The 21,325-nt window shown below is 42.0% G+C and overlaps 1 protein-coding gene across 1 annotated transcript; it reads right to left on the reverse strand.

The window, feature by feature from the left end:
* Nucleotides 1–731: 731 nt before the first annotated feature.
* On the reverse strand, nucleotides 732–20,210 carry MYH1 (myosin heavy chain 1). Its single transcript, XM_033422605.2, is given in 42 exon segments — nucleotides 732–899; nucleotides 1,695–1,790; nucleotides 1,891–1,995; nucleotides 2,080–2,250; nucleotides 2,341–2,466; nucleotides 2,795–2,998; nucleotides 3,086–3,394; nucleotides 3,774–3,852; nucleotides 3,854–3,896; nucleotides 3,989–4,154; nucleotides 4,437–4,620; nucleotides 5,354–5,550; nucleotides 5,710–5,828; nucleotides 7,628–7,754; nucleotides 8,365–8,754; nucleotides 8,841–8,931; nucleotides 9,178–9,271; nucleotides 9,274–9,319; nucleotides 9,402–9,578; nucleotides 9,671–9,913; nucleotides 12,053–12,308; nucleotides 12,402–12,538; nucleotides 12,627–12,750; nucleotides 13,049–13,166; nucleotides 13,247–13,334; nucleotides 14,401–14,471; nucleotides 14,566–14,872; nucleotides 14,968–15,138; nucleotides 15,257–15,406; nucleotides 15,497–15,615; nucleotides 15,819–15,957; nucleotides 16,111–16,193; nucleotides 16,196–16,213; nucleotides 16,309–16,407; nucleotides 17,062–17,125; nucleotides 17,264–17,356; nucleotides 17,443–17,557; nucleotides 18,330–18,357; nucleotides 19,493–19,524; nucleotides 19,526–19,635; nucleotides 19,749–19,892; nucleotides 19,992–20,210. Coding segments are annotated over 42 exon segments (5,790 nt in total). The 5' UTR covers nucleotides 20,196–20,210; the 3' UTR covers nucleotides 732–746.
* Between the last annotated feature and the right edge of the window lie 1,115 nt (nucleotides 20,211–21,325).

Below are 21,325 nucleotides of genomic sequence, written 5' to 3' on the forward strand. Positions count from 1 at the left end.
TAATTCCTTAGCCCTGCATGTGAGGCTGAACCCCTCATAGTCAGGTCTCAGCTTCTATCTCTGGCCTTCTCGGATGCCCTTTGTTCATGGAGCCTCTGCTTCAACTACTCTGAAATTTCATGCTTGTTTTCTCTTCTTAGAATGGCCATCTCCTTTTCTCTTTCACATGATAACTATTTACTCATCTTTTAGGAGCTAATTCCATCTCCCTTGAGAAACCTTTCTGGATTCCCCAGGTTCACATCTCACGCTATGTTATTACCACACTTTGTTTTCATGCTTCTCTCAGAGTACGCAAATTGTACCAGCATCTGTTTGAATTGCTATCACTTGCTGGCTTGAGCTCTTCAAAAGCAGGGATGGTTGTCATATCCTTGGTACCAATTTCTGTACAGACACGTTCTTGACACTCAATAAAATTGGTTGAATGGAATTGAGTATCCCATTAACTACCTTTGCATCCTCTTAGACCACTTCATTTCATTTGCCTTCTATTAAAGTTGGTTCCCTGACCACATTCGTTTTTTGTCATTGCCTCTGACTGCACACAGTAGGAGCATAACAAATGTTGAATAAATGAATTAGTTCTAATAGCACTATTGAGCTTGTAATTAAGAGACACATGTATTTTTAGATTGCAAAATTCTCTGCAGATTTATTTCCTTGACATTACAATGACATATGACAGTGACAAAGAACTTCACATTTTGTGCATTTCTTTGGTCACCTTTCAGCATTTGAATGAATTACTCTTCACTTATGACTTTTGTGTGAACCTCCCGGCTCTTCACCCGCCGCTTGTTGACCTGCGACTCGGCAGTGTCAGCCCTTTCCTCGGCCTCTTCCAGCTCGTGCTGGATCTCGTGGAATTTGGCAAGGTTGACATTGGCTTGTTCCTCCTGAGAAAAGAAATGCATTTGAGAGAACAAGAAAATTTGACATTTTCTGATTCTTACTGCCTTTGTTACTAAGAGCAGCTATAGAATTTGCTTCATGAGTGAGAAAGCAAAAGGTTCTGTTCTTTGGTGATGTACCTATTTGGGGTAGGGCATCCCACATATTCACCTCTGTGTTGGTGGGCTTACAACCCCCTGTTCACTCTCTCTCACTTGACTCTCTTCCTGACAAACTTAAGATGCTACAGTGACAACAGGGATATCAAAGTAGCAGGAATTTGAGTCAGCCTTGTTTCTGTGGAACAAACTTTAAAAAGTAGGCACTGTGGTAGTATTGGGTGTGGAGAACCTTAAGGAAGGTTTTAGAATTAACAGGATGAGAAAGATAACTGCAGCCAAATGGAAAAGAAATGTTCTGAGGTCGATTCATCATGAACTTAAATAAGGCTTAGATTCAGAGTGCTCATTTGCACAGCCCCTATGGGTGCTGGGAATTGCTGGGAGTAGAGTGTTCTAGTTAGGGAGGGAGGTGGGTTGTAACCAAGATGCATCTCTACACTGCTTTGTCTGGAAAACTGCTAGAGGTCTCAGAAGAAATGAACCCGAATCTCTAAGGATCCAATAATTAGTGGTACGATTTTTTTCATTCTAAATAAATACTCATTTTCAAACCTAATTTTGTGTTCCCAATTTAGTCTTCTTTGCCTTAATGAAAGCCTCTTAAATTCTATGAGCTTTAGTCTCCACAAATCCTGGCCCTGCTCCTGAACCTTTCTCTCTCACTGGGGAGGTACTTACAGCCTCTTCAGCTTGTCTCTTATAAGCTTTAACTTTGGTTTGTAATTTGTTCACCAAGTCCTGTAGCCTGAGGACATTCTTGCGGTCCTCCTCAGTCTGGAATGAAAGAGGTAGCAAATAGTGTCATTGTTTGAAAACAACTCATTTTTATTTTCTTGAAAGCAGTAGGCTTGAATTATATGGAAAGGCTGATCACCTAGTAAGTAAGTTCCTTCACTCTTCTGTCATGTTTCCAAAGACCCTTGACAGCCTCAACGTTGCGCTTCTGTTCATTTTCAACCTCATTTTCAAGCTCCCTCACCTGGAAGAGGACAAAGGTGTTTAGCCACTTGGCTGTAACTAGCAGCATGAACAGGCTGGGAATTGAACAGGCTGGGAGACCCACCCTGGCCTCCAGCTTCTGGATCTGCTTCTTCCCACCCTTCAGGGCCAGCTGCTCAGCCTCGTCCAGGTGGTGCTGCAGGTCCTTCACCGTCTGCTCCAGGTTCTTCTTCATCCGCTCCAGGTGGGCGCTGGTGTCCTGCTCCTTCTTCAGCTCCTCGGCCATCATGACCGCCTAATTAGCAGTAAAATAAAACCAGTAGAGAGAGCTGAGACAGCCCATCAAGATTCTAACTTGACCACCCCCGTGTGGCCCTCTGCTCACGTCAGTGATGGCCTTCTTGGCCTTCTCTTCTGCATTGCGAGCTTCTTGGATAATGTCCTCCATCTCTCCCTGGATTTGGGAGATGTCTGTCTCCAGCTTCTTTTTCGTGTTGATCAGGCTGGTGTTCTGGTTAAAATATCAAATTTAGAAATACTGAGTACATGAGAGCAAAATTACAATGTCCAATGTTCTAATGAACCCACAAACTAATTAATTAAGGTAACTAATTAGTATCCCTTCTTGTTCCATAAATTATCTGAGTTGACAATATACTTTTACAAGACAGTCAACTCTGAATGTCACAGTTCATATAAACAAAAATATTGTTAATCCAAAGATATTTTAAACTTTAACCTCCATAAAACATTATGAATACATTTTTAGATAGTACTAAGATTTGAGCAAGAATTTCATTTCCAGTCCACTGTATTTTTTACTTTTATGTTATACTCACCTGGGTGTGCAGGAGCTGGACGCGCTCGCTGGCATCCAGGAGCTCCTGCTCCGCCATCTTCCTGCTCCTCTCCGTCTGCTCCAGGGTGGCCCGCAGCTCCTCGATCTCGGCCTGCAGCAGGTTGGCTCTGCGCTCCACGATCGCCAGCTGCTCCTTCAGGTCCTCTTGGCCCCGGAGAGCATCATCCAGGTGGAGCTGGGTATCCTGTGGAATGAATGATCATTGAGACACCTTGTTCTCAGGGCTGCAGTCACCCCAACTGCCCTGGGACCATCTCCTGAGCCCATTTACCTTGAGGATGGCTTGGGTGTTCCTGTAGTTCTTCAGGGCCTCAGCAGCCGTGCGGTTGGCGTGGTTCAGCTGGATTTCCATTTCATTGAGGTCTCCCTCCATCTTCTTCTTGAGCCTGATGGCATCATTTCTGCTCCGGATCTCAGCATCCAGCGTGCTCTGCATGGACTCCACGACTCTAATGTGGTTCCTCTTCAGCTGGTCAATTTCCTCATCCTTTTCAGCAATTTTCCTGTCAACTTCAGACTTGACTTGGTTCAACTCCAGCTGGATGTGCAGGATCTTTCCCTCCTCATGTTCAAGAGATGCCTTAATGACAGCAAGGGGTGACATTAGCAGGGAATGGAAGTGCATGGTATTCTAGAGATAGGAATTAGTTCCTACCTTTGTGCTACTATAATGCATCTTTTTTCCATTGTTACAGAAATTTCTGCCATGTGGTGGTGTTGGTTTTGTATAATTCTGTCTCCCTAGCTAGCTAATGCCCATGGGGGCAGGGCCCTTAACTTATTCATCTTTGCTTTCTCGGTGTCTAGCATACCATTCCTGATGTCCAGTTATGTTAGTTGTATGCATGGTCAGTTTTCCATCCTCATATTTATTACCTAGAGTAAAAATTATTTTTCTTTTCTCTTGATTCTTGCATGTATTAGATCTTAATTCCTCTCAAAATGGTTTTAGAGTCTACCTCTGCCTCTTCTAAAGCAGCCTGAATTTCAGACTTTTCTTGTTCCACTTTTTTCTTTATTTTCTCCAGTTCATTTATGTTTCCCTCCTTCTGCAATCTGCTCAGTGAGGTCAGAAATCTCCTCTGTTCATGAAAAAAAAAAAATTAAAAATTCATTCAGTGAGGGAAAACATTCTTTCAAATCTTTTGTTGAAGAAAAGGTAAAGTGTCCTCACGTTGCAAATTCTTGTTTTCCCACTTCAAGGTTTCACGTTGGTCTAAGGATTCCTCATAAGCATTCTTAACCTTGAACAGCTCTGTGCTGAGGGTGCAGGACTCCTTCTGGGAAGCTTCAAGTTCAGCATTAGTTTCTTCATACTTCTGTTTCCATTCTGATAGGACCTGAGGGGCAAGGAATGGTCAAGAAATTGAGTGGAGAAAGTTTGGTGGGATGAAAACCATTTATTCTGGCAACTTTCAAACAGAGTTGAGATGATTGGGGACTGAAAAATAATTATGAATGAGAAGAGTAGAAAGCACAGGAGTCCCCACTCCTCCCCACCTACTCGTGGAGCTGGAGCTGCTGAGAACAGCCCTCAGATGGTTTGAATAGGCACATGGAAGGTGGGAGGCTCTCCTTAATCACATGTTGAATGCTGAGACAGAAACTGGTGCAGAAATTACCTTATCGAAGTTCCTTTGCTTTTTGTTCAGGGCTGCACAGGCGGCGTTTGTCCTCTCCACATCAGTCATGAGGTCCTTGACCTCATTCTGGAGCCGCTGCTTGGTCTTCTCAAGGGAAGCGCATTTGGCGTTCACAGCTTCTACGTGTTCCTCGGCATCTTTCAGACGCTGGGCCAGCTTCTTCCTAGAAAGTGAAATAAGGACAATAGAAGTGAATGGTCACTCAGAAACTCTTCTAAGGCATCCACCAAAACATTATAATTCCTATCTGGCTCTACATTATTCACAGAATAAATGACTAGATCTCTCCTGAAACTTTCTCTTGAATGAGAAGGTCCCTTCCTTAAACTTTCTGTTGAATAAGATTCTCCCTCTTAAGTTCAGTCTTGAACCTTTGATTGCATTGAATATTTAGACCTTTAACAACAATATGTGTTATTTCTTATTACAGAGCTTAGTGTCTACTTTTTAGTCTTTAACACTGTATTCTTTTTTCCTCTACAAATAACCATGTTTTTACATCTCAAAAGGAGGAGCTGTGCTTTAAAGTCTGATTATTTTTCTCTTACATATCTTGTCACCCTGGACCGATTTTTCCATTAATGGCTAAGACGGAGGAGCAGCACGGGAGAGTATAATTGACTCATTCTATCTACACCTGTATGGATAGGATGATGTCAGAAGTTCCCCTTTTAAAAAATAATCATTCAGCTTCCTCTTGCACTATGTCCTTTTTCCTTCTACCCTCTAACTTAACTTCTTTCCCTAGACAACCTAGAGTATTTGTTTTTCTTGCTTAGGTTTATGTCATGCATGATTTTTCGTAGGTTTTTATTTGGGGAGCAATGGACATTTGCCCATGTGGTATTTAATATCAGGTGCACTTTGATTGTTAACAGAGCTATTTTCATTCATACTTAGCCTCCTCCAGCTCCTCTGTGCGCTGGATGACGTCCGTCTTGTATTTGGTCCTCCACTGGGCAACCTCACTGTTGGCCTTGGACATTGACCTCTGCAGCTCAGCCTTGGCTTCCTGCTCTTCCTCATACTGTTCCCGCAGCAGGTCACAGTCGTGGCGGGAGGACTGCAGGGCGTGGGCCAGGGCGCTCTTGGCCTGAGAACATAGAGATTGGTGACTTAATTTTATATCTTTAAAGTGATGTTTAGTCCCTAAGCTCCTGTAGGCCACCAGAAGAAAATCTGTAGAAGTAAGCAGAAAACAATCTCAAAAGCAAGGATAATGACAGAAACAACAGCTGTAAGTAGGGCTAACCTTTCTCTCCTCTTCAAGCTGCCTTTTCAGTTCTTCTGTCTGTTGTGTGAATGCTTGTTTGCCCCTCGAGAGCTGAGAAACTAATGAGTCCTTTTCATCTAGCTGTCATGAGTATTCACCTATAAAGATCTAGAACCAGAAAACTCAACCTTACTTTGGAAGTTAAAGCTCTAAATTACAAACTGGAGCGGGGAAAGGGAGCTGGGTCTGAAACGTGATGGAGAGTGTGGCTTTTAGCAAACCACCAATTTCCACTTCAACCCTGGTGAGGACATCTATGTGAAAATGAGAAGTAGGGAAGACTGAGGCAGATTACACGCTTCTGAACAACACAAAAGATTTGGGGAGCTATTTCAAATTATTTGATCACAATGGAAACTGGTGAAGAAATACGTGAAAAAAAATGTAAATCAAACCAACAAAAACCATTCCAGTGTTTTTTGTGTAAGGCAACAGTGTTGTACTAGTTTACCTTTCACTGAAACTTGATTGAAACAGAATTTATTCTTTGGAAAATAGGAGACTTTGAGCAGTTCCCTCTGAAATGATGTTTGAAGGAAAATCCTGGAAGAATTTTTATATTAAGAAATAATCAAGTGTCTTTCCACCCCAAGAATGAGTTGGTTTGTGGATAACTAATTAGTTCTTAAACTAAGTGGCATTTAAATTTGTCTCCCATTCTTTAAGCACCATAATTCAGAAAATACACTATATAGTTGACCCTCGAACAATTGGGGTTAGGGGTTTCGACCCTCTGCATGGTTGCAAATCTGCTTATAACTTTACAGTCAGCCCTCTTTTTTCACATCCATGGATTCAACCAACTGTGGATCATCTAGTACTGTGGTATGTTTTTATAGGAAAAAAATCACATATAAGTGGACCCACACTGTTCAAACCTATGTTGTTCAAGGGTCAACTGTATTATGTTAAAAAGAGAGAAAACACTTTCAGCACCATTTTTGAACTGGTTACCTGTAAGCCTTATCTCTTTAACATTTAATAAGAATCACAGCTTTCATTTTTTTTTTCATACCACTAAATTGCTAGGAGTAAACATGTAATGAGGAAAAGGAACTACAGGGAGCATTCTGATTATTTGCGAATACAGTTTTTCCTTTTCATAAAGTGTACTTATCAACTGTATAACAATAATAAAAGCCTTACTTGAGCTTTGTTCTAGAAAGAACAATATTTGAATGAATATGAAAGAGTAAAGTGGTTCTCCAACAATTTGATCTACCTATTACGTTAATGGTCCAAATGACCCACAAAACAATTTCCATCTTGTTACCTCTCACTTGGGGAGAAGAACTTTAGTAGAAAGTTGGACAAGTTGATAGGGGGAGGAGTAAATGCAGAGACCCTCCAATTTGGATAATCAAAACTCTGTGTACCTCACTTGAATGCTCCTGGCTGGATTGTGGTCCTGCATATTTCCCTACTTAACTGTGGTGCTACCGGCAATTGGCAAGACTTCAGGGAAAAGACTGGAGTAAGCATTCTTGGACAGGTCATTTCACCACTACCATAATCCGACATCTTTAAAATGGAGATAACATTACACAGACTAATGAGGGTAAAAAAGTAATTAACTTGTGGAAGCACTTTGAAAAGCAAAAGTAAATACTGTCAGGATACACTTTTTTATTAGATAACTTATAGATTAGAGTGAAATCTGCTTTAAAGTGTTAAAAAATAAGAGAGCCTGGGTCTCTATTTAAAAGAAAACAAACCCAAAACCAAAAAGACAGAAAGGAAGAAAGTAGTCCATGCTGGTGGTCAATAAGGTGTTCATATGAGCGGCTCCTCCCAGGGAAGTCATATGTGAGCTCAAATAACTCAGTGTAGAGTTTTTCAGCAACTGGATAGCCAAGATAAATTTATCATTCAAGGTCAACACTGGTAGATGGCCCACCTGATTCCGTCTGCAGGTGCGCTCTCTGAGCCGTCAGGTCACTGAGCAGCCGCTGCTGCTCTTCCTCCTTCGTCTTAAGTTCACTCACTTGGTCTTCTAGAGCGCAGCACATCTTTTCAAGGTTTCCCTGCATTCAAAAAGTGGTAAATGGCATCTTAAGCAAGTATTTGGACCATAGAAATTTGCAATAATCTAAGCATTCCATAAGAGCTGCAGTACTCACTTATTTTGAGAATAAACTACCTTTACAAAAAAACAACAACAACAACAACTGAGGCCTTAGTTTGTGATGGAAAGAGTAACAAGACACATAGTCTAAACCTACTGCCACGAAATTGCTTTGTGAAACTAAGCCTTTACTCAGTTGGCTTATCTGTGATATGAGAATAGTGATACTTGATGACTCAGCTCATGAAATTTCTTTGAGAAGCAGGTTATGTATTTGTGCTTAAGGGAAAAACAAAAAGCCTAGTCAAGGTGAGGTGTTTCAAAAATTTCAAAATACATCATTGAATTGTATTTTTTATTGGAAAGAACTTGAGTTTTCAGGATGCATATTCTTTGGGGACAGCTCTTCTCCTGTAAAGAGGGAGCACTTGGCCCCATGACGTGGGAGTTGCCCTTCCTGCGACCAGCCTCCTGCCATAATCTCCTTCTGCCAGTTACTAGTGATTCTTGAAAGGCTCACTCACACCTGTCCTACAGAAATCTCTATAAGACTTAAATCATGATTGTACCTTGGCTTTGGAGACACTCTCCACGTTGCTAGCAAGGTCATCAGTCTCCATCTTCATCTCACTCTTCTCCTTCTCCAGCTTCTGCTTGACCCTCTGCAGGTTGTCAATCTGCTCCCCCAGCTCGGCCACACTGTCCTCGTGCTTCTTCCTCAGCGTGGCCGCTGTGGCCTCGTGCTGCAGGGTGGCCTTCTCCAGGTCCTGGCGCAGCTTCAGGAACTCGGCCTCCCGCTTCTTGTTGAGCTCTATCTGGGTGGATGTGACGCCGCCCGCCTCCTCTAGCCGCTCGCTGATCTCCTCCAGCTCCCGGGAGAGGTCCCAGCGCTGCTTCTCAGCTTTGGCGTGGGAGGCCTGCTCTGCCTCGATCTCCTCCTCCAGCTCCTCGATGCGGGCCTGGCAGCGGGGAAAAGCTCAACGTCAGCTCCTTTGTGTTAGTATTTTGTCATGTTGAATGAAACTGATGGAAATCATGGACTTACCTGTAACTCCTTGATCTTCTTCTGCAGTTGAATGCCAGGTGTTTGTTCATCTTCAATCTTGCTTTGCAGGCTGCTCATTTCAAACTCTTTCCTGTTAGGAGAGCAACACATTAGCTCATACTCTGTCCTCTTGCCAGTCTTCTTCTCTATGTGTAACTGAACGTTTTTATACTGCTGGTGTTGAGGAAGTGCTAAGTGCATGTTTTACAAGTCAGTACTATACCATTTTCATTAAATACAAAAGTTAAAGATGTCATTATTTGTTTTTTTTCTGTGTGCTGCGAAGTAATATTTTTGAGATCCAGACAACGAGCAGGTTACAATTGAACTCTCTCACTTTCGGAGTTTTTCATCAAGTTGCTGCTTATCATTTTCTATATCCATTGTGGATTCTTGGGCCAATTTTAGGTCACCCTCCAGCTTCCTCTTGGCTCTAAGTCCATGCGCAGTTTCTTTTCTTGCTCCAAAGACCCTTCAAGCTAAATACAAATAATGTTGCGTCAAAAGGATTGCTTAGCTTCCTTTCAAAGAAAATAAGTTCCTTGCTAATCCTAGACTTACGTCATCCACTTGCTGCTCTAGCTTGGCTTTAGCTTTGTTCAGGGTGTTCACTTTGTCCTCTTCTGCCTGCAGGTCATCCAGGGTCTGCTGGTGGGCCTCCTGGAGGGCCTTCTTTTCCCTGGTCTGCTTAGCTTTGACTTCGTCCAGGCCTGCCATCTCTTCTGTGAGGTTTTTCATCTAGAAAGGTTAAGGAAGAGATTATCTCTGCTCTAAAGCAGCTTAGTTAGATGGCAGAGTCTCTATATGCTGTATACAAATATATTTCATACCTTGTTCTCTGTGGCATGTTTCTCCTTCTCAACCTTGGCCAGTGTCAGCTCAAGGTCATCTGTGTCTTTCTTCAGTTCCGAACATTCGTCCTCCAGTTTCCTCTTCTTGGCCGTCAGCTCAGAATTGATCTCTTCCTCATCTTCAGCTCTCTTAGTCACCTCCTTGATCTTTGCCTCGAGCTGGATTTTGGTTTTGATCAGCTGGTCACATCTGTCTTCTGCATCAGCCAAGCTAGCTGTTTCCTGAGAAGGGACAGTAGACACTTTTAGATCTTGTTCTGTGGACATTTTCAGATTTTATTAAGATTTTGAAACCAAACAAGTAAATGGTGCTTTAAAGCTTTTGGTTAATTTTTATTAGCTTTCCATCATTTAGGAAATATTTATTGGGCACTCCACTTATGGCACTGGAGATTTTTAAAAAAGGAATTTGTCATAATTCCTGATGAATTTATAATAAAATTATACTTATTAATGATGGGGTTCAGGATATGCTATCCCAAAGTATGGTACCTTGGCATAATGAATATCTTAAGCTAAAGGAGTTTGAGAAAAGAGCAGAAATAGGAAGCCCACCCTGACCCATTCCCCTCAGCCTTCTTCCCTGAAACAGGTCATAAAACTTCCATGTGGAAGGTCCCCTCCCTGTACTGGGAGGAAAGAAGACATTCTTATCACAAGAGGTGGGGAATTTAGGACTGAGAAGGCTGTATAAACAAACCTTGTTAAACTAACCCTTATCTTCCTAGTTATTTCTTCATCACTTACTACCCCAGTCCAGACCCCTTTGTCTTGTCAGTTCTTCACATATTTATCATTTCTTTGTCTAAAGGGTATAAAAGCTCCATGCTCTGGCCACTTCTTTAGGTCTTTATTCTCTTGGAAGGCTCCCATGTACACATAAAAATTAAATAAAATTTGTTTGTTTTTCTCCTGTCATTCTTTGTCAGTTTAAGTTTCAGACGCAGCCAAGGAACCCTAAGAGGGTCAAGGAAATTCTTTTACTCCCCTGCATGATAACCTGTGTTTAATGTGTTGGTATATAACTTCAGTTAGTTTTATTTATTTAATATTATTTTCCAGAACAGTTTAGTATATGGAAAGCAAAGGAAATGGTTGGATATTTAGCAGAAAAGTGAATTAAAGGGAAGATACATGCTGCAGTGACAGAGTGGGTGGAATTAATGGGAGCATGCGGAAGAACTAAGGGGAACGGAACATTTTAGAAGGTGGTGCTAGAGAAGTAGCAAGCGTGTTTCTTAGGAGAAGAAATAGGAGTTGGAATATAAACCCTCTGAGGGCAGGGACTATGTCTCTTGCTCAAGGTTGTATCCCTAATGCTTGGAACTTCATGAAATATTTATTAAATGGGTAGTTGATAGAATAATGTTGAAAAGAAGTCATATTATTCTGAGAAGAGCATACTTAGATCAGTTATACTGATTATACTTGGATCATACTATACTGAGAGAAATTAACTTCCATACAATTATCTCTTGATTCTTAATGGTGTGATGAACCCCTCCTCGATTTGGAAAACCATTGTCTCCTAAACCACAAGGAAAGTCACAGTGCCAGCCTAGGTAGTTATAATTCATTTTTCTTTAATTTTTCTAGTTATGTGTCTAAAACCTGTGCGCCCACTGGAACCAGTGCAGATTCCCTTCTAAATTCAGAGAACTAGAGAGTAGCTTTTAATGTTTCTGTTGTTGATTTCAGTGGTGGCAGCTGAAATTTTCTTGGCATTTGGGTCACAGAAATGGGTTAGATAGTGGTGTTGATCAAATAGTTCTTCTCAAGCCTTTGGATATTTCTTGGGACATCAAAACAAGAACACCAGTACTATTTCTCATGCTTTGCCTAATTGACACTATTTATAGAAAGTATTGCCATTATCTTTGCGATGATCTTATTCTTTCAGGTCCTAGAGACTTTCTAAAGATATAGTTGAGAGGGAAATTGCCAGGGGACCATAGATTTTAAAATTCAGAATATGGGTTTTGAGTTGATACATTCTCATCATAAAGTCTCCTCGCTCTTCACTGTCAACATTGTTCTTTCTTCACTGCTCTTATTTGCATTTTTCAGCGGAGAGAATCTTAGGGAACAAAGATCACTTTCTTTACTGCCCATATTTTGGTAGGAGAAACAACAGGGGGAAAGGAAAAATGCTTTTATTTTTCCCTTCTCAACAGAAAGGAATCCTACCACAGAGCTTTTTAGTAATATTGTATATGAAATTTTATGGAACATTCAGAGGAGTTGTGAATTAAGAAAGCTTGATAATCAGTCCCTTAATAAGGTGGAATTTAGACTCTCCCCTAGCAACTGCTGAATTGAAATTTTAGCATCAGATTGCAAGCAAAGGCTTCTGATACTCACAGATTGAACCTGGAGCTGCAGGTCATTTTTCTCTTGCATCAGAGTTACTATTTTCTCTTCAAGTTCTTTCCATTTTGCCTCTGACTTAGCTACCTCTTCTTTGGTCTTCTCAAATCCTTCGTTCATGGTGGCCGTCTCCTTCCCTGTCTCTGCACTCTTGAGGAGGGGCTTGATTTTGAAATATAGCTTCATCCAGGGCCAGTCTTTCACATTCATGAAAACACGAATATTGTACTGGATATAGAAGATGGACCCTCTGTGATAGGAACAGAAATGTTCAAAGTCAGGTATAACAGGAAACAATTAAAAGGCCTAGGCTGATGGGGTTTAGTAACATTTCCTATTTTACCTCCCCTCCACCATCTTCTGGTACTCCACTCTTGCCAAGAACCCTCTGCACCTGGCCTGGGTTCGAGTAATCAGATGGGCCAGCTTGTCATCTCGCATCTCCTCTAGGAGCCCCAGAAGGCCAGCTTTGAAGAAGACCTATGCGTGGGCAGAGTTGCAGATCAGAAACTTTACATAAACTCCAAAGGGACAGGCATAGGGTCTGGTGGGCCTTAGAGACTATTACCTTGGTGTGACCAGATTTATACTGGGTGTGGTCAATGTCGATGGACCCAAGGAGCTTCTCAGAAGCCTTCTTGCTGTCAATGAATTGTCCTTCAGGGATTGCACTTGCATTTAATATCTTGTGTCTGTTTAAGCCAAACAAATAAATGATAGAGCTGTTGTCACCAACAAGAAATCTTCCTGCCTTATTATAGAAACAACTTAACTGTTGGGTAGTCTAACACAGATAAACAAGCGATCGTATCTATCTCTTTATCTAGTCTTTGTATATTCAAAGGGTGTCAAACTTTTGGTATATCAATACGGAGTCTGCTAAATTTGTTGCTCTTCAATTTTAATAGAAGTTATAAAGGATAGGATTATTTCATTGAAAAATGAAATAACAAGAACCTTGTAAAATAATTCACAGTGAGAAAGTCTGACCTGTGTTTGAAGTCTGCATACAGGATTCTGCTTGGGAACCCCTTCCTGCAGATGAGGATGCCCTCCAGCACACCGTTACACCTCAGCTGGTTCAGGACAAGCTCATGATCCATGGCGCCTAAAGGGAGATACATTTTCCATATAGTAGTCTGATGAGAAATTACACTAGAGCTTGTCTGGATATCAGAAGTGTCTTACCAGGGGTTTTGGTTTCACTGGGGACGATGTACTGTGCAAAGTGGGGGTGAGTGCTTCTCAGGCTGGTCATCAGCTTACTCAAATTCTCCTGTGGAACCATGTGAATATTTGGTTTAAAATACACTATTTTTGTACATTCATATTTATAGACATAATTATCATGGTCCATGATACTGTTTTAATTTCAATGATTAGTATCCAGATTGAATTTGCAGAGGGTTATCTCTGGAAATATCTCTATTTTCCCTATCTTTGTGCATTATAAACTCGCTGTTGAAGTGGTTATTCATTCCTGTTGAATTTCCTAGCATATGTTATAAAGTTACGGCATTTTAACATATGGAAATACTCTACCCATAATCTTTTGCCTAGATAATATGGTCCAATTTACAAAAAACTCAAAATCTTCTTCCAGCTCTCCCATTTCTTTCTTTACCCAACTTTCAATTGTATCTGCTTCTCTAGCACATGCTTATTCCTTATAATTACGTAGCTGTGTCTTCCTGCTGGTTTCGTAGAAAGGGGCCTTTTAATGCCTTGTTCTGCGAATTGGCAGAAAACGGATAGCCATCTTGCCAATGTGAGAGGTTTTCCACCCTATGGAAATCCTGATTTTTCAGAATAACTAGAACTTCAGTTATTACAGATAGGATTGTCAAAAGTAAGTAAATTTTCCTTAAAAAGCTATTTCTTATCACACCTGATTTCTTATTTTCTTCTTTAGATCAGCCTCCAAATCCTACCACTATTTTTCTATCCTCACCTTTCACAATCTACTCATTTCAGTTTTACGCCAGTATACACCTAAGCACCTACCCCATTTGGACGCTCCCAAAGAAAATCTCATGTTTTGCTTAATCTTCTCCCAGAAGAAGCTTTTAAGTGTCAAATGACCTTATTTCCCAGCCCCAATATTGAATTTTACCGTCTCATACTGACTCTGACCTGGCACCTGTGTCTCCTATATACTGAGCTCTCTCTTCCAAGCTACCCCACACCTTCCTGTGAGAGTCAATGCTACCACTACCTGCTGACCTGTCTCCTGGAGCCACATTTAGTTCTAGAATCCTTGCAAGATTATTTACCCTTCCCCACATAGTAAAGTAAAATTTAACTTCCTGAACCTAATTAGAGAGAGAAAGTGAAGTTTGTACCCTGAAGACAACTGACACGGTCTGGCAAGAAGAACCCTTCTTCTTGCCGCCTTTCTTTGTACCGCCACCCTCTAAGGGGAAGAGAAATCACAAGCACTCATAGTACAGGCTTTCTCTGCCTCAGTTTTATACATGAAGTAAAAGATTAATTCTGTTGATAATTACCTGCTTCAGATGTTTCCTCAGAGAAAAGGAAAGCCAGAATCTTCACTGTGGAATTCTGGTACAGCCCGACCACCATCTCGTTCAGGGGGTCCTTGTTCTTCTCCAGCCAGCCGGCAATGTTGTAGTCCACAGTGCTGACGTAGCGCACCAGGGAGAAGTGGGCCTCAGCCCTGCCTTTAACCACCTTGGGCTTCTGGAACTAGACAGACTTTCCAAGATGCTGGTCATACAGCTTGTTCTTGAAGGAGGTGTCTGTGGCCTTGGGGAACATGCACTCCTCTTCCAGGATGGAGAAGATGCCCATCGGCTGGACCAAGGCAGAGTGCATACAGGGCGGGTATGAGCTGCAGTGTCAAGCAGCAGGTCGGCGAGGGGCGGCTGCTGAGTGCACACAGCAGGTACCTTCTCAATGAGCTCAATGCAGGTGGCCAGGTCCATCCCGAAGTCGATGAACTCCCACTCGATGCCCTCCTTCTTGTACTCCTCCTGCTCCAGCACGAACATGTGGTGGTTGAAGAACTGCTGCAGCTTCTCGTTGGTGAAGTTGATGCACAGCTGCTCCAGGCTGTTGAACTGGGTATTTCGAATACCAAAGAGTTGGAGTGAGTTTGGAAAATCCAGTGGAGACTCAGCAAAGCAGACACAAAGCAGAAGGGTGCTTTGAGGCTTGTCATTGGTGCAAACAACTCGCGTCAAAGATCTCAAAGCCAGTGATGTCCAAGACCCCAGTGAAGTACTGCCTGGGTTGCTTGGTGTCCAGCTGCTGGTTGATGCGGGTGACCATCCACAGGAACATCTTCTCTTAGACGGCTTTGGCCAGAGCGCCCACTGCATTGTACACGTTCATAGACAGAGTAATGATCGTTGCTGTTATTAAAGACGTGTCCTGAAGGCCTGGGAAGTGTGAGATTCACAGAGGTTGTGCCATTACCTGCTGCACAGTCTGGCCTTTGGTGACATACTCATTGCTGACCTTGACCCTGGGGTAGCAGAGGGCTTGGAGCAGGTCAGCAGAGTTCAGACTCTGGAGAGAGGCAGCCTTGTCAGCAACTGCAGAGACACAATTCAGACATCCAGCATGACCCACTATGACCCCACCGTTCCTAGAGGCAGAGTAAGGAATGAATCATTCCTGTGTGGGGTTATATTTGTATGTGGCCATCATATGCTCAGGTGCAAAGGAGCCATGAGTTTGGAGTGGGCTTATTTGCCTCTATTCTCTCATTTAACCCAGATGGAGGTTCATTTGGTACCTTCGGTGCCATCTGGCTCTGCTTGCTTCTCACGCTGCTTTTGCTTAAATTTCAAGTTCCCATAATTCATTACTGCCCCCGTGAGATTGTAGATGGACACTTTTTCATCAGAAGAGAAGCCCAGGATGTCAGTGGCACTCTACCAGGAGAGATGAGAGGGCAGAATTAGGGCAAAAGACACTAACTTATTTAGAAGAACTTATACTGTGTCCTTATTCACACCTACAGCAGGTTGTCGTTGTCATTTCCATACACAATGACTTATTTTTAAAAAACTTCATGTGTAACTGACATCTGTGGCCATCAGCTCTTCTCGGTCATCAGTGCTAGGGACTGTGACCTCCCCTTGACTGATGAAGGCATAGTCATACGGGTGGTGGTGATCAGGAGCATTTCTGGGTACATAGAATTCAGGGTGTATGGTTTACGTTAGAAGGTGTGCTAATAAAAACATTGGCTTCTAACTTAATAAATTTAAGCTCTTTTGTACCAATTAGTTCTGGCTTCTTGTTAGACATGATCTGATAAAAAATATGGTAGCCTCTTTCTGCCTTTAGCTGGAAAGTGACTCTAGACTTCTCCAGAAGATCTGCAATGGAAAGTAGACATTGGATTAGCGGGAAAAATTATAAAGTTCCTGGAATGATTTTGGAACTTGGGGTCATAAGCTAAATCTCACTGGCCCCCCTGAGATTTCAGCTGAATGGTCCCGTGGGATATCACATATTACGTCTCTACCACTGTGGTTGCTCTTGCCACCTCTAGAAGGAAACTGAAGTTGCCTGGCTCAAGACATATTCATTTCTCATACAGAAGATTCTTGACATTTCAAATATAATTGATTCTTGATAACCTGTTCCTCCTCAGGGTCTCTTCTCGCTTTATAACAGGGGTTGCTAAGAGCAACATTTATCAAGGCTCACACTAGGAAGAAATCACATACACTAAACCCAAGTTATATACCCCCAGTCTTAGTTTTTTCTTAGAAAAATTTGAAATTTCTTCTGAGGCTGGCATCCTTCAGATAAGCCCAGCAACTCCTGGCAGTTTCTAGAGCACCGTTGGCTCCTGACTGAAGTGGATGAAGCACACTGTGGGCTCTGGTTAAGACTGGCATTACCCACAGGCATGTTTGGCAGTGACTGGTGTTTCACAGGCTCCAGGCTCAGCAGGAGCTGTAAGATGTTCCTCCCAACCATCATTTGTCATTCTTGGATTCTGTTTAGGAGGTCCTGTTACTCACATGTTTCAATATCAGCAGAAGCCAGTCTCCCCATGGAACCGAAGTGGATCCTGATGAATTTACCCTTGCAAGTGAAAAAGATGATGTTATATACAAGACTGTTAGCACACGAGTAAAAAGAGATTGAGTTAATAACTCAGAGAGCCTTCTCTGGCATTTGAGAGGACACCTGAGAAAACCCTTCGGTGACCCACAGACTTACAAAGCGAGAGGAGTTGTCATTCCTCACGGTCTTGGCATTGCCAAAGGCCTCCAGCAGGGGGTTGGCACTGATGATTTGATTTTCCAGAGTCCCCTGCAAAGGCAAGAGCAGTCCTCACATGTGGGGCTCGGGAGTTTCTTACTTGACAGCTTGGATTCTGACGTGGCAATCAGACCCGCCTGCATTTTGCCAGTAGTAGCTTCCTCCTTCCTCTTCTTCCCAGTGACTGCAATTGTTGCAAAGTACTGGATGACACACTTCATGTTCACAGTCTTCCCAGCCCCGGATTCTCCGCTGTCAAGCAGTGATCAAATATGTGTGAGAAATTAAGCTCTGTGACAAAGGAAACTACTTCCTCCATTAGCATTTACTCTTATGTGCCTGTCTTTATATGTCTTTGTCAGAGTCCCCTAGATCTTTCTCTTCAGGCCACATTTAGCCCATATTATTTCTGTTGCTTTGCACTGATAAGCATCTGAGACAGTTGATCATTAACCATGTAGCACTTATTTCTTGAGTGCTTAAAATGTGTCAGGCTCTCTTCTAGGTGCTGAGGCCGGGCTTCAGGGGTCCAAGAAGCAGCTCCTCAAGCACTATGTAGTAAATGAAACAATTAGTAAAAAACTCTCTGAAGCAATGCATGTGTTCTTCAGCTTCCTTAGACTAAAGATATTCCCAAGTTAGGTCTTTGAAGGAATAGACATTCCTCAAGTAGGCCTTGAAAATGAACCCCTGGTAACGTTCGCAAACTGCCCAAACTTCAGAAGGTGTGTGTGCTCACGGTCCGGTACTGGGTTCTGGCCATGTGTGGACATGGTGTTTTATATCTCCTAATCCCTGGCAAGCTCTGGAACTTTTAAGAATGGGCTAGCAAATGATGTAATTTGCGACATTGTTATTTTATATTTGGATGCAATCCGAGCCCTATAATAAGTGATAGCAATATTTAGTTCCAGGCTGATTATGCCATTGCTTTACTATGGGGCATGAACTAATTTCTTCTTTTGGATTGTGATTTTCCCAGTGAAAATAAAATAGGAATAAGTCTCAGAATAATAATACATATGTGATTAAGGTAGACTGATTCTCTCGATCTAGAAGAAAGACAGTGGACAGTCAGCATATCTACTAGTTACACAAACAAAACTTTCTATAGGGAAACACTGAGGGCATTGAGTGTTAAGTGTCACACTCAGTGGGGTTTTTCCATATATTATTGTAAAGTTACATGTGGTGTTGTTATTATGTCTCTTAAGTTGGGGAAGAGAAACATTAAAATGTGTAGTGTTTTAAACTCCTTATGCCCCACAGGAAGTGTGTCCTTCTGGTTTAAAAGAAAGAGCAATCCTTTCCATAGACACATTCCCTAGTTGTCATCTATAGGTTCCAGTGGCCTGCTCTTTGCTAATGAATGCATATAACTGAAGAATGCACAATATTCTAAGGATTTGGACTGTATTTCATAGTTCAAAATAGTGTTAATCAGGCCAAGATTGAGATTTAGTTTCTAAATGGATCAATTACACACACACACACACACACACACACACACACACACACACACACATATCTATCTATCTATCTATCTATCTATCTATCTATCTCTGTCTCAAGGTCCCAGACTGCAGCCCTAATTCTGATCAGCTTCCCAAAAGCATGCTATTGGGTCAAAGAAAGATCAGGTAAGAGAGGGTGCGTCAATCAGAATAAAGTCCTTTTAAGGGGGGACAGTGACAACTTCCTTTTGAATGAAGTAGTCCCTGAATACCATTTTCATTCAGAGAGAGGCTATTATCTCTGAAATGGGTTCTGATGACTTTAAAGACGTAACAATACTTCTTAAAGTATCTAATTCAAAATCAACAAGAAACATAGGTCCTAAAATGATTTAGCATATATTTTTCATTTCTATTCAGACAATACTATTCAGCTGTTAATTTAACCTTTTTGTTACTTAAATATATAAAATCATATCTGTCTAAGCAAGGAGAATGTAAACAAACTTATTAGGGTTGGAGTAGTAGCATAGTCTGGTAAAATAGTGGAGGTAGAATCAGGAGAACTGAGTTTTAATCCCCACTTGACAATGTGTACCTCTCTGTGCTTTAGTTACCTCTTGTGTGCACCTAAGGGACTGGATTTGAGTATTCCTAAAGGTCTTTTTAACTTTTCCATGTTGTGATTATAGGTGGTGAAATAATTTGTTTGAAAAACAGTCAGGCCACTCACCAGTCAGCATGAACTGATAGGCGTTGTCAGAGGTGGGGCGGGGCCTCCTGTTTTTTGCCTCTGTAGGCAGCCACCACCTCTGGGTTGTACACCGGCAGCCACTTGTAGGGGTTGACGGTGATACAGAAGAGGCCTCAGTAGGTCTGCACCGTAAAGGAAAAAAAGGAATATAATTATTTCATGGGGACCTTCATAACATACTATTTTTCAGAATATTAACCACCTGCATGAGCAGAGGCCATGAGAACAAACTCACGTAGATCATCCAGGCTGCGTAACGCTCTTTGAGGTTGTACAGCACTGCTGGCTCGTGCAGGTGGGTCATCATGACCGTGTCCTCGATCTTGTCAAATTTGGGAGGGTTCATGGGGAAGACTTGGTCGGCTTTCACAGTTACTGTCTGTCAAGTCAAGTAAGAGAGGCCAGGTCGACAAAGGAGTGTCAGCTCCCCTAACTGGCAGTGGGGCCCAGTCTAATCCCCTCCAGTTGTTTTGCTCACAGCTCCAGCTTCGGTCTTGGCTGTTACCTTCCCTCATTCTCTACTCTGCACGGTTGCTTTCACAAAGGACTCCTTAGGGTCTACCACAAAGATTGAGGACTTGGCATCAAAAGGCCTATTCTGGGCCTCCATGCGCTCCTTTTCAGGCATTCGGAGGTAAGGAACAGCCTCCCCCAAAATGGCCATCTCAGCATCAGAACTCATGGCTGTGGGTTATTGATGGCAGCCAAATCAGAGACACTGCCTGGCAGAGGAAGTAAAGATATTATAGAAAATCAGCAACTGGGCCATTCGATTCACGTTAAAAAAACCACGACATTATTCCTTGACAAGTTGAGCACTAGCATCTTTTTGGGTATGGTCAACTCCCTGGCTTGGCTGGAGGTGAAATGTCAGTCTCCGTGTTCTGTGCCAGTGGTGATAGATACTTATTCTTGCATTTGGAAAGAGACAGTTGTTTCTGGCTCATCTACTGTATGATATTGTAGCTCCTTTCTCTGTTTCGTTTGCATATTAATCTTAAGAAGCCTCCTATCATCAGCTTATACAGAACACCATGCTAAGATGACTGCAGGATTTCTCCAGCTCTTTCACTTGTAGTTCTTATCTTCCAGTGGGATTATAAGCACCTTGCAGACAGGGAGTGTTTTCCTTCTACGGCACCCTTCACACCTCTTAGAACACATGTTGGGTGTGGGGAAGGACCAAAGTTGGCTTTATAAATTAAAACATCAATAGAAATACGTTGCTAAAGTTATAGGAACTATTTAGTACCTGGTGAAAACCTTTTCATTATAGATTTGGGATTTACAAGGACTACCTAATAAAGGAAAGCAGAAATGTGAGGAGCCTTGTTTTGCATTGTTTAGTTAAAAATATCCTATTCTACATCAACTTCTCTTGTTCCTGTGTCATAAGTTTGACAAACTCAGTTTCTTCACCTGTCTTTAGTATTTCTCAAAGGCATTATAAAATGTTATTACCTATGTTTTCTTGCTTTATTACTAGTATTCTCATAAAAATTTCAGAAAACTTTTTCTTTTCAAGATCTGTCTCCTGCCACTTTAACATTCATCAATCCTGTGCATAATGGTCATATATAACCTATTTTATAATAAAGATCTTTTTTTAACATCTCTATTGGAGTATAATTGCTTTACAGTGGTGTGTTAGTTTCTGCTGTATAACAAAATCAATCAGCTATACATATACATATCCCCGTATCCCCTCCCTCTTGCATCTCCCTCCCACCCTCCCTATCCCACCCCTCTAGGTGGTCACAAAGCACCGAGCTGATCTCCCTGTGCTATGCGGCTGCTTCCCACCAGCTATCT

Source organism: Orcinus orca, chromosome 19, assembly GCF_937001465.1.
Source record: "Orcinus orca chromosome 19, mOrcOrc1.1, whole genome shotgun sequence".
In the NCBI taxonomy this organism is placed as follows: Eukaryota; Metazoa; Chordata; class Mammalia; order Artiodactyla; family Delphinidae; genus Orcinus; species Orcinus orca.